The 13,333-nt window shown below is 39.3% G+C and overlaps 1 protein-coding gene and 1 non-coding gene across 2 annotated transcripts; both read right to left on the reverse strand.

Moving 5' to 3' along the window:
• Window positions 1-604: 604 nt before the first annotated feature.
• Trnas-gcu (transfer RNA serine (anticodon GCU)) lies at window positions 605-686 on the reverse strand. The gene has a single exon. It is a non-coding gene; the product is annotated as a tRNA-Ser (tRNA).
• Window positions 687-10,136: 9,450 nt separating this feature from the next.
• LOC105231450 (pupal cuticle protein C1B) lies at window positions 10,137-11,953 on the reverse strand. The gene has a single exon (XM_011212760.4). It carries the CDS (start codon window positions 11,010-11,012, stop codon window positions 10,266-10,268), a length of 747 nt encoding a protein of 248 aa, XP_011211062.2. The 5' UTR covers window positions 11,013-11,953; the 3' UTR covers window positions 10,137-10,265.
• Window positions 11,954-13,333: the final 1,380 nt, after the last annotated feature.

Raw genomic sequence — 13,333 nt, forward strand, 5'->3', positions numbered from 1 at the left:
TCTGTACAGGTAGCTTCTAAGGCACCCATGTCCATTTAGTATTTGGGTTAGATGGAATCCAGGTCCCCATATTGTCTGTCGTTTTACGAATGGATGTCAGGTATCAGTTTGTAAGTCCAGTTGAGTGAGGTTAATATTTTGGGTATAACATGGAGTAAAGCAGATGCAAAAAAATATGAACCTTCAAAAAAATATTGAACAACTAAAAAACATAGGTTAAGTAATTCAATGTAAGTATATGTACATATATGTATGTACTTATGTATTGTATATAAGTATGTATGTCTATGCTTAGATATGTTGTCAACATAATCTAATTTCGCGAATTAAATTTAAATGATTTCGACATCTTTAGCATATTATATTACAATATTTCCATAAGCACATTATTTTAGTAGTACAATATACGTATTGAGTATATATATGTATGTCTAAGCTTATAACAACCGTTATCGCTTTGGCCAACCTCGCCTCATTATTCCCAACAAAGTCAATGTTCCCAAAGCTTGAAATAAATTCTATAACTGCAACTAAGCATAATTTGCAAAATTCAGCTTGCGCAAGTCAGTCCTTACTTATTAATTAAATAAAAAAGTTTATTGTTCGACGAGGATGGGATTCGAACCCACGCGTGCAGAGCACATTGGATTAGCAGTCCAACGCCTTAACCACTCGGCCACCTCGTCTTCTTGTGAAATTCATGTCAGCGAACGCAACGCATCGGCACACGGCCGTTCGGCAAACAAAGCACAATCAACAAACAAGGCGAGATAAAAAACAACAACAACAAAATATAAATCAAGCAATTTTGGTTAAATATTGATTAGTTAGTCTTGCAAATTTGTGCGAAAGTTTGTGTGTGTGTGTATGTTCTAAATAATCATAATGGGAGGGAAGATGCGATAAGCCCTTATTAGTTAGTCATGGGCTAATTAGTGACACCGAGTTGTGCAATTAATTGGAGCTTTTTATTGTTTTGCTGTTATATAATTTGCTTTTGAGTTGTTGTAGCTTTTTTTTCATATTCGTATTAGTTTCTATTAAAAATAATTAATTACTACGCATGAGTACCTATGTAAGTATGTATGTCTGTATGTTCTTTTGGAGAGTTGTGTAACACAAATAATTAAATTTTTATATTGCAGAATATATTTGCTCTTCATTAAATCGACATCTTAAGTGCGCAAAAATGCAGTCGATTCAGCTGATGTATGAGAGCTCGCATAGTCTTGGAGAAGAGAGATCCGTCTTCGACGGTTGGTTTTCCTGGTTTCTTGAAAGACAACTAGCAAGCAAATGATTGTGTATCAATCAGAATTTATTGCTCTGTATTGTTCTACTGGTATGGTTGCGACATGTATACTTTTTTTTACAGTCAAAGGTTCATCCAATACTGAATGTATGCTGGTCCCACTAATGCCCATATTTGTCTCAATCTCACGATAGGTCACATGACAGTCTGGCAATATCAGTATACAACTACCTTCCCGAAATTCGTCTTCGAATGATCTACGACATCGATTGAATTTACCATACCATCGATAAACACTGGTCCTAGAAGGAGCTTCATCTCCAAAAATTCAGTTAATTCAGTTAAGTTTTAATTCCATTTTTGGGCCGAGATGAATATTTAAAAAAAAATTATTGAACCGATCGTTACAATTTTTTTTTACACTTTCAAAATGCTTCTTCTGCGTCGAAGCAATGCTGCCAGTGCGATTTCCAAGGGTTGAAGGCGTCACGGAAGGCATTCTCCAGAATAGCCTTGAGAGCCAAGGTGCATGCTGCTTGGATCCCCTCTGTCGTCTCAAAATGCTTTCCTTTCATCGGCCTTTTCAGGCAAGAAAATAAAAAAAATCCGGGGGGGGCTACATCAGGACCATAGAGCGACAGCGGAATCGTTGGTAAGTCGGCTTTGGTTAGGTAGCTGTTCGCAAGAAAGGCGGTGTGAGCCGGGGCGTTCTCGTGGTTCAACTTCCAATCAGCTTCGATGTCTTGTCGGACCCGATTGACCCTTCGTTTGAGTCCTTTGAGGACTTCCACGTAAAACTTGGCGTGGACGGTTTTTCTAGGAGGACCACATTCATGGTGGGCAATGCCTTTAATGCCAAAAAAGACAATGATTATCGCTTTCACTTTAGATTTGCTCATTCTTCCCTTTTTTGAGCAAGGAGATGTCTAAAAAGTCTGGTGCCACCGAAACACCCCACTTCTTGCTAAATCAACATCTATGTAAGCCTGCTGGATCATATCAAACGTCTCTGTCGCAGATTTACCGAGTTTCACACAAAATTTAATCCCGTACCTCTGATCTAACGAACGCTGCATTTTCGGCTTGCTCCACTCACAGAAACACGTCGCGCGAATATGTTTATCCTGACTCTCCAGGAGCTTGGAGACAACTGACCAGCTGCTCGTTTGTTAGTCAAAAGCGGCCTCAACCGAATCCAGTCGGTGCGCTACGAAATACGGTCGCAGCGGAAGAAAATCTGTTACTTTCCGGACAAACCCTGTAAGCCTCATCAGATCCTAAATCTAAATTGATGTGAAGTAAAATCTCATATAAAGAAATTTAAGAAGGAATTCTTAAATAACATAACTAGGTTTCAACATATCTTCATCAACTTTTTCTCAATTTCGGATATACATACGTAACAGGCGAAGAACTCGAGTTATTCCAAGAAACTAGACTAATATTCATACAATTGCATTATTTTTCTCACTCTTCGAGCTTAGAAGAAAGCCCACGTATTTATCTGTTTAATGTATATTTCGCTGTAAGGAGGCCAAAACAAATCCCTAAGTGTTCAATAAATTGAAAAGTGATCGTATAAAATTCGACGTTTCTACTCTGCCTCATTCTTCATCATCTTAATAATGCTGTTCATCAAAAAGTAACTGCTGCGTTTTAAATTATCTTTTCGTTTCTGCACTTACACGTCGAATATTTATTGCATAGGCGCAAAATTGCTTTAGGCAGTTACAGAGAGCCATTTAGGAATAATAAAGTCATACATATTCATATATAGTTAATGTTAATGTACGTATGTTTCTCATTGTACCTTTTGTTGTTGCCACTTGTCATCATAACGACCATTTAGTGCCTACAAATGTGGGCAGAACGCGCTTTCAATTTGTGGCATGCCACATAGTTTATTTACACCTTGTTGCCCATATTTCATTCCCTCCGCCTTCGCTTTGTAAAAAATCTATTTGGTATTCCTTTTGAACTCGTAAATTTGGGCAGGGGTTGCTTGTTGTAGCAAGAATTGAATTCATTGCAAAGCGCGAAATATTTTTTTATCACTCCTGTGAGATAACGCACATAGAGCTGCCATTTATAACGGCAAGTGTAGGTAAAGATGTATCAGTAGAGGTTCAGAAAATAAATTACTTTATTTCATGTCGAACTGAATGCGATGGAGATTGGAAACGCTTTCAACACTTCGAGCAGCCGAAATATTTTTGTTAAAGTCACCAATTCATTAAGCATTAAAGGGTAATTTACTGCCAGCTGTTCTAAGTAGAGATAACTGTTTCATAAGATGATTACTATTATTGTATATAAAAAATCTTGAGTGTTTCAGAACCTTTGCCCTCCAGAATGTTAAAGTTAAACGTAGATACAGTAACAAATTAGAGGCGTGGATAGTATTATTTCATAGTATCCTCCCATTCTCGATATCAGATAAAACAGTAAGCCTATACTGGGTCTTGAACTTCTAATAACCAACAAGGTTAAGCTTCTAGTCCATTCCATCCAACGAAAAAGTCTGGGCTTAAGTTGACAACTTTTTTTTCCTATCCCCTTAATGATGGACTCCAAATTCTAACAGTTTACTTTATTTCAAAAAGTTTAGTAGCCTACCTCGAAGATCAATCTAATTGGCTCTGATTTTGTTAGAGATAAAGCTGTTATTCTGATATGTAGTACTAGGTTTCGGTTATCTTTGGACTTATACTTGGTGGAGGTACTTCCAGAGATACTTTTTTGTTTAATTGGTTGTCTTCTACGTTTCTTTAAGTGGTTAAAGCTTTCTCATTTCAATGCTATTCTGCTTCCCTCTAACTCTTTACAACTAGCTTGAAAGTTGAAACTTGTGATGATATACTCGTACATTGCGATATATGAAGTTCTGAGCCGGAGCAGTTGTACAAACTGTCGGAATTTTTCGAAGAAAAATGGTTCATGCGTGCCGGCAATCATCGAAGGTATGGAAATTTCGGAGTTTTATTGGTTAGAATCATGAAAAGAGGTACGAAAGAATCAGAAATGTCAAAGTATCGTGGGTTCGATACCTAATTAAACTTCTTAAAGCTTATTTTTGGGACGGATAAATTTTTCTTGTTTCCGAATCTAATATAAAAGTGTCCTGTGAAAGTTCATACATGTATTGAATAATGGGATGAGCACCGAAATCTTAGTCGAAATGTTGAAAATACGTATATTTATGCTGAACTCATGTCATAGAGCTTATTATAAAATGGGTCATTTACCGGCAACAATCTATACTTTTAAGAAAAAGTAACTTTTTGCTTAAAATAATATTGTTGAAAGCCAAATTTCACTTCACACAATATTCCATCCATACTGACACGGAAAGCACATTACAAGTATGACTTTAATGAGTCCTGCGCTTACAGCCATTGAAGCGTTTTTCTCATTTTCCACTTGTCACTGAGTTGTGAAATGCAATCATCGGAAAGAGAGGCGTAAAAACAAAATACGAAAGAAGAATTTATGCATAACTCGCTTGCAGCAAGACACTATTGCCACGTCTCCTCCTCTTCACTACCCACTTACTTGCCTTTGTTTTTGCCGCGCTGCTGTTGTCAACGCCACAGTTGCTGTTTTGCGCTAGTTGTGCGGCTTTGCGGTTTAAAAAGCCATTAAAAATGTAATTATGTTGATAAATACCTTTTTATTTTGCACAACTTCCGGCCGCTCTCACGAGCAGCACGATTGCCTTGCTCCCTTCCAGCTGGCGGATACCACCAACTATGCACTCTAGTGTCTATTCTTGCAATTTGCTGGCCACTTTTGCCTTCGGGGCACTCGGAGCGTTGGTTGTGTGTTCCTTGCATTTCTTTCAGCCACTTACATTCCAATTTCATCCGTCCACACTCCAATTCCTTCCATTCCAATTCTGACCACTACAATTTGTGGTTTGTTGGCTCCTATTGCCGTTGTTGTTTCTGTTGTTTTGGTGTTGATGGCCACTTTTGTGTCGACACTTGGCTCTTTGGATGCCACTAATTCAATAAGAGTTGCCGCTTAACTGCGGGTATCAGCGGGTCCACACCGAAAAATATTTTATTTCAAAAATATTTGCAATTTCTGTGGGGAATATTTTTCATCCGAATGAATTCGTTAGCACGAAGGGACAGCTCAGTTTTTTGGTGAACATTTTGCATGGGGCTTGTGTCGCTGGGGCGTAACATTTCTTTGGTGCTTCAATGCATTTGTGGTGCAACGAAGTGTTATGAGTGGAAGTCAACTTGAGTGAAATATTTTCATTCATCGCTTTATTACCTAATTCCTGAGTGTACTCAAGTTACTTAGGTATTTGTAATAGGGAATATTTGCAACATTTATAGGTTAGGTATTTTATGTAAGCACGCTTAAGGAAACCGCTATCTGTCAGTGAAGAAATTGATAATGCTGTAGCAATCACGCAAATTTGTGTGGATATTTTCGGGTTTACTTATTTTGAGCGAAGAACATTGAAGATTTATAGAGATGATTCGAATATGGAGGGCGGAGTTGGTATGGGGATATACTCTCCGGACCCATGTCCCGGTCCTTGCTATTGGGAAAGCCGCGGAGCTGGCCTATAATAAATCAGCAGGCAACTCCGGAGTTTACTTCTACGATGACGTCCAAGCAGAAGTCAAAGCAATTACCTCGTTTTACATATCGATCACAAGTGTCTTGGGAACCCGGACAGCAGTGGAGAGTGTCGCCAGAAACAAACGACTTCATTTCCACTGGGTGCCAGATCACAAAGGTAATGATATAGTCAACGAGATTGCCAAGAGTGGTGTATGGAAGACGGGATCGAGATTGGTAAGCCCATGCTTTTTATGACAGTTGATCAAGACAGAGGGTGACAAGGAGGATCAAAACGCGATGGAACGATCTACCTAAGGGCAAAGCAGCAAAATTCATGTGTAAAGCTGTAAATCAGGAATACAAACAATTTCTATCGTCACTCTATAGAAGGGGTTTATAGAACATGATTGGAATATTCACTGGTTGCTGTCTGCTGGTATGCCACACATACAACACTGACAGATCGAGAGCACTGCTGGAAATGTTAAGAGCAAGGTACCAAGTCATCGATGGATAATCTCTTATCCATTTGTCCCCCATTGCCAAGGCAATGGTTCAAGCATTTGGGGACCCATGGTATGAGACAGTGGAAAAGGTATCGTTAGTGAGGTCACAGAGTTTCATGCACTTGATAACGGCTCTCCATTAGGTATCGCTAAAGACCAAAACTGGTCTATCCGTTGCTCACTTGACTACCAGACTTTACTTCTTTACTGATGCAGCCACCACTTTCATGGTTATAGCGGGGACTCTCATCCGAGGCTATTTTGATCTTTGCCTAGAGCTTTTTTTTGCGTGGAGGGTCCTAAACCCATCGCACAACCCTGGGGAGGGATGTTTCTTGGCTACCAGAGAATATTTAGTCTAAGACCGAAAGTCATGAGCTGTTTGAGCCACGCCCAAGTGAATGGCGTCCTGAGAACTTTCTTCACTGAACTTCTACACATGGCTCCATCCTACTAGACTACCTTAACCTAATTCGTGTTAGATTCAGCTAATTGCAAATCTTCAAACACATTTGCACAGCTTAAGCATGTTCGTTACGATGACATAAATCTCGAAACGAAAGAAACGACAATTGGATGCCTATTATTGAATAGAATTTCCTAGTATATATTTAGCGTAATAAGATCACAAGACCCAGCGCTTGCTGAGAGGCTTGTGAGTCTCTCCAGACCAGCCTAAGAGAACCGACTACCCTCCTCTTTTGGTATAACCGCTTCCGGAAGCATGTAAATATTTAAATTTTTTTTATCCACACCATAAAGCCTGAAGAGTTCATATAATATTGTTTTTTTCGCGGAGAGAAGGGAATATTTCCCAGTAGCCCACTTAGTCCAAATTGGGTGTAGACTAGGTCATGAAAAATTATATTAATTGAACACTTTAAATAGCTTAAATGTTGTATTCAAATCAATTTACATAATTTTCAATTGAAAAAAAGAAAGAGTTACGAGTGTTCCATTGAATCACTTTCCTCACTTAAAAATGCCAGCCATTTAAGTCTCATCGATTTCCCATTAAAATGATAAAATCGCACAAAACGGCGACACCATTTAAAATATGACATCGAAAATTATGCGAAGATTCCTCGCCGACGCAATGAAGAAGATTGCTTCCACTAACAAAGTAACCTTCGATAGTAAGAATAAGGAAAAAAACTTTTACATATAAGTATGTGTGCGAGAATTTACGAAAAATGCAAAATTAATGACTCCATTAAAATAAGGAGAGAGAGAGGCTGGGAGCGAAAGGCATTGCCTCCTAAAAAATTTTGCATAAATTATAAAATCAAAATCGACAGAGCAAAATTTACCTGCAAGTCAGATAAAGACACCCAGAGCGTTAGTAGCAAAAATAGAGTGTGTAAGGGTGGGGTATACCGTTAATAATTGATTTATTGCTAACGACACTGGCATTGCAAACCAGCTCAAATTCAATTACAACAACTACATTTAATTTTATAAATCAATTTGGATTTTTACGAACAAATTTCTTTATTGGAAATTGAAAACCATTCGCTTGGAATTGAAATCGAATATTTTTTGACAGGCGACAAGGAAGCGGGTGCAGCAAAGGCAGCGCAGATTGACAAAACATATATACGTCTATACGTAACGGCATGCGGAGTCAAAGGAGAGTCAAAGGCGACTCATATTGCACGCATGAAAAATGCACTGCAACTCAACCTCTCCAACCCCTCGCCGACTGTCCTGCACTATCAAAGCACTGTGTGTGAGTATGTGTATGTGTGTGGTTGTGGAGAGTATTGCATTGCACATTTTTAGTAGCACTTCGTGCAACTATATACCCTCATTGGAATGCCTTTATGACGCTGACTGCCGTTGGCACTTATCATCTTCCTCTTCTCCGTACTTCCGTCATTGCTTTGCCATCTTCGCAAGCCTGTGTGTATGCTTGTATGTGTTTATGTGTGTGGTGTTTTAGTGTGCGTGCGCTTTCCTTGAAGCAGTTGACTTTTCTGTATGCTCAGCACGTTGCTGCCAATGTCCGATTTTTAAGTTGTTGCAGCAGAAATCACGTAGCCAAACGTTTGGCTGTTCTCTTTGCTTTTGCCACATTGGAAGGGTAAATAATGTCGATGATTTGAGTTGAGATTTTCGCACGAACTGAGGAATACGATTGCAGAATTGCATTAACTTGTGAGTGCATTATCCGCACAGTGGGATGAAAATGTATAAATGTGATACAAAAGAGCGTACTATTCGCAACCTATCTCGAGACCCAGCATTCATTATTGGATAATATTCGACCGAATAGAAGAATTTCACACGCAGTAAAGTAAAAAAAATAGCAGCCGCAGCTGAGAGGGTACATGAAGACCGTGTGGAGTCGAATCGGCGCCGTTTGCAGCAACTCGGACTAACGTATGGAACGCCTTGGCGCTTTTTACGTCGAGATCTTAAATTGAAAGAGTACAAAATAAAACTTGTGCAATAACTGAAGCCAAACGACATCTATTCTCTATATGGGTTTTGAAAAGTTCTAAGAAGATTTGACGTTTTTGAGCCAAATTTTGTTCAGCGATGAGCCCCCTTTCTGGCTCAGTGGGTATGTATAAAAGCAAAATTGCCGGGTTTGGGATGAATAGCATTCACGAGCTGCTATTTCATAAAAAAAAACGGTTTGGTGTGGTTTTTGGGCCGGTGGAATCATCGGTCAATATTTCTTCAATAATGATGTTGGTGAGGATGTAACCGTCAATGACGACAGTTATCGCGCCATGACAACCGACTATTTGATGACCGAAATTTAATCTCGTGATCTTGCCGACACTTTATTTTCAACTAGATGGCGCCGCTTTCCACTCATTGCATCAATCAATAGATTTATTGAAAGAACACTTCGGAGAGCAGATAATTTCACGTTTTGGGTCGGTTGATTGGCTACCAAGATCGTGTGATATCACACCTTGAGACATTTTCCTGTGGGGATGTGTAAAGTCAAAATCTATGCGTACAATCCTGCTTCGATTCAGGCCTTGGAGCAAAACATTGCGCGTGTCATTCGCCAGTTATAGAAAATTGAACTCATCAGATGGACCATCTAAAACGTAGCCTCAGTTAATCTTCAAAAAATAAATTCCAAATAATGTTCCTTCGAATGATTTATTCTACAAGTCATTCGTAATCCCCGTCCTAACATATAGTGCAGAAGCATGGATGATGATGACATCTGACCAGTCGGCGTTACGAGCTTTCGAGAGAAGATTTATGGTATTTTACGCATTGGCAAGGGCGAATATCGCGGTCGATGGAACGATGAGCTGTACGAGAATACGACTACATTGGCATAATTCAGCGAACCCGGTTACGTTGGCTCGTCTGATTGGATGAAAACACTCCAGTTTCGAGAGTATTCGAAGTAGTACCCGCCAGGAGAAGCAGAGAATAAGCAAGATCTCCACTCGGTTGGAAAGACCGGGTGGAGAAGGACTTGGCGCTAAACAGCAAATATTAAAATAATTTTTGGCCCACTGTACCGCACACAATCATTTAATGTACCACTGAAGCACTTAACCCATTTGTAGATGGCTTACCAGAATGGCTAAAAGGATTTTGCGAATATTATTGTTTTACTTCTCCTAAGGCAATAGCAATTTTATGATTTGTTTATAGCTGATTGCATGGTTGCCTTCCAGAATTAAAAGATAACTGCAAAAAGTAGGTATTTTCTACTTAAAGTGTTTTTTATTTGCTGAGGAATGAAAAACTTAGTTAATTGAGTGATTAAATAGTGATTATATAACATTTATTGTATATAGTTATAAAATCAAGATGGTAATGATATAGCAAATGTGCTATTATAGTACAATAAAAACAAAATAACAACAACAAAAAATCAAAAATATTAACAAAATAAATTCAAACTCGTTGAACAGTTCCGTAGTACAGTCTTATGCAACAGTTGCTTAGAATCCCCAGTGTGTGCCGAAACCATCGAAGCTCATGTGCGAGACCATCTCGGCGGGTGAGTAGTGCACAGTCTGGCTGGAACCATAAGCGGCGACCGATGGTGAATTGTGGGTGTAAGTGGTGGCAGCTGGACCATGGTTGTAGGTGGTGGTAGCAACTGGAGCAGCTTCATGCTGGTAAACTTGAGCTGGCGCAGCGTAGCTCACGGTTTTGGCCACAGGAGCCTCATGATGATACACCTGGTGAACGGGAGCGGCATAGCTGACGGTTTTGGCCACAGCTGGCGCAGCATAAGTCACAGTTTTGGCAACAGCTGGCGCGGCATAAGTCACCGTTTTGGCCACTGGAGCGGCATGGGTATAAACAGCAGCGGTTGGTGCGGGTTCGGCGTGTTCATACACGGCAGGTGCGGCTTCATGGTGTTCATAAACGGTTTGCGAAGGTGCACTCACGAAGGTCTTCGTCACGGCCGGTGCAGCGTAGGTGACAGTCTTAGCGACGCCTGGTGTGTAGACGTTGTTGCTGATGCGGGTGTCCGATTTGTGTACGCTGGAATAAGGGGTTTCGATGTTCTTCGAGTACTGGGAGACAGTACCGCCGAAGGAGCGTACCACGTTTTGGTGTGTCGCGGCGACGGCATCCACAGCGGGATTGACAACATGCGCATAGCTGACGGGATGGTGTAAAACACCGGCGCTGGCGACGGCCAAAAGTGCTGAGAATGCAATGAATTTGAATGCCATTTTGTGGAGTTTTCTAATATTGATCCTGTGAAAGAGTAATCCAAATATTTGGCTGGTTGTAAGCTGTTGCTCTGAGCGTTGTGAAGCTGAAACGGGAACTGATGCTGTTGCCAAAGCTCACGGGGCGTTTTATAGTAATTACAGCCAATTTTCGGTACAAACATATTATTTAATAATTTTATAATAACAAATCAGTATTACACAAATAAATTTGTGGGCGTGCATTAGTTGGCAAAGTGCTCCATTACATAGCATAATTCGTCGATTTTGACTTTGGTCACTGTACATTTTGTTTGTTTTTCATCAAAAATCGTTTTTTGTTGTTCAAACGGCACGCTTCATAATAAATCATAATACTTTTTTCAATGTTACCCATTAACTGTATAAAAGAAACCGCAATTAAGAAATCTTGCTTTGCTTTATACACAGTATTTTCGTGATAATTATATACGCACTTCGTTTGCACCTTATCTTTGCCGTTATATGTATGTATTTGTGGTTTTCCAGTTTGTACTTCTTGTCGTTTCGACCGCCGCTTGAGTGGCAGCAGCATGACAAATAAATTTTGCCACCTACAAATCTAATCACACCTTGCCCATGGTCGCGCTCACGATCAGCCAATGCGAATTGGCCTAGTGACCGAGCGATGTCGTTCGAGATTGATTAGCGATCAGCTGGCGTCAGTTTTGTTAGCTTATTCATGTTTTTCTTTGCTCGGTTTTAGATATTTCAGTTATCTTTAGATAAGATACTCCAAAACGAAGTCTTTCATTTGGTAATTTTATAGAAATTCATCAAATCCCTTAGATTAACCATTTCGTTGCAAATAAAAGGTTAAGGGTTCTTAGCGATTTTCGTAGCTTTGGATTCCTCAAACATGTTCCATAAATACTTAAATAGAAATGATCATGTTTTGGTTGTTTGGTGTAAAAGAGGGCGATGATCAGCTAAAAACAGAAGAAGATATGTTATCATGAAAGCTTTCAATGAAATTTTTTGATTTTCAACTATCTCAATGAGCTCACATATAAGCGCATGACTTCCATTCGGCGTACTATATTTTATTCTATATTGACTATGGAGTTCTCATCAAAGCTGTTTATCCCTATATTTATTTGATTTTATTTGTTTATAACAATTTCTAAAGATCCTTACTCTCAAATAATTTGAATTTCATTCCATACTCTACTAACTTAGTCTAGTCTTGCTGCCAATTTTTTGAAATTTCCTCGAACTCCATAGTAACATATTATATATTAGGTTGTCAAAAAAGTCTTGCGGTATTTTTATTGAATCAATTCGTGTGGCACCCATACATCGAGCTTATGGTGACTCGATGCTTCTTCAAATGGTTTATAACGGTTTGACACCTACTATGCCGGTCTCTTTCGACCAATTCAGCGATTTCATCGCAATTTTCGACGACAGGCCTTCCGGAGCGTGGCGCATCTTCGATCACCTCTCCATGAAAACCATCGTTGTGCGGTGGAAATGGAAACTGTATCGGGTCCATAAGCTGCACAAATTTTATTGGCGGCTGGAGATGCATTTTTGCCTTTATCGTCGTAGTACTGTAAAATAAGCCGTATTTTCTCTTTATTTTGCTCCATGTTTGCGACGCTATAACTCACGAACGAATTATGTAAAAAAAACGACAATCAATCAAACACATGTTAGCGCGTGAAATGAGCTTTCCAAAAAGGTATAGCATGACCCGATGCGACGAATAAAACTAGAACTACGCGCTTTCAGCGCCAACTAGCGAAAATACCGCAAAACTTTTTTACAACCCAATATAAGGCATGTAGGAAAGACCACTTAAGACCGATATACATACATATATTAACGAAATACAAATTTTCTTAAGGAAAACAGTTCACAGCTTCAACATAGGCCAAAATTATTGCTTTACTTTCTGCTTGAGATTGCTTAATGTTTTCACTCCTTTTCATTGGTGAATATATAATAATTCACTATAATGCAGTAGGAAAAAACTTCAAATCAATGAAATGTCATGAAATTTTCATTGGACAATCGATAAAGATAGTAGATTCTAACGCACCAGTCGACATATAGATAGCGTCATCGGAGGGCGCTAGATTCAAAAAGTCCTGTTTACTTTGGAAAGCACCTTGTAGTACTTCCAAAACGGAATGTTAACAATACTGAAATCACACATCTCTTAGGATTTATATAGCCGAGAGTATGTACATGAATTCCGTACGAATGCTACATATATCCTCTTTTTTTAATCTTTATTTATCTTTTGCTAAGCTTAGTATGACAATTAATATAGTTAGTGCCAGCTGTATGTTCGATTC

The sequence above is a fragment of the Bactrocera dorsalis genome, chromosome 5 (genome assembly GCF_023373825.1).
Source record: "Bactrocera dorsalis isolate Fly_Bdor chromosome 5, ASM2337382v1, whole genome shotgun sequence".
Taxonomy (NCBI): domain Eukaryota; kingdom Metazoa; phylum Arthropoda; class Insecta; order Diptera; family Tephritidae; genus Bactrocera; species Bactrocera dorsalis.

Coding starts and splice junctions, on each gene's coding strand:
- LOC105231450 (XM_011212760.4), bottom strand. CDS start 11,012: ATGGCATTCAAATTCATTGCATTCTCAGCACTTTTGGCCGTCGCCAGC.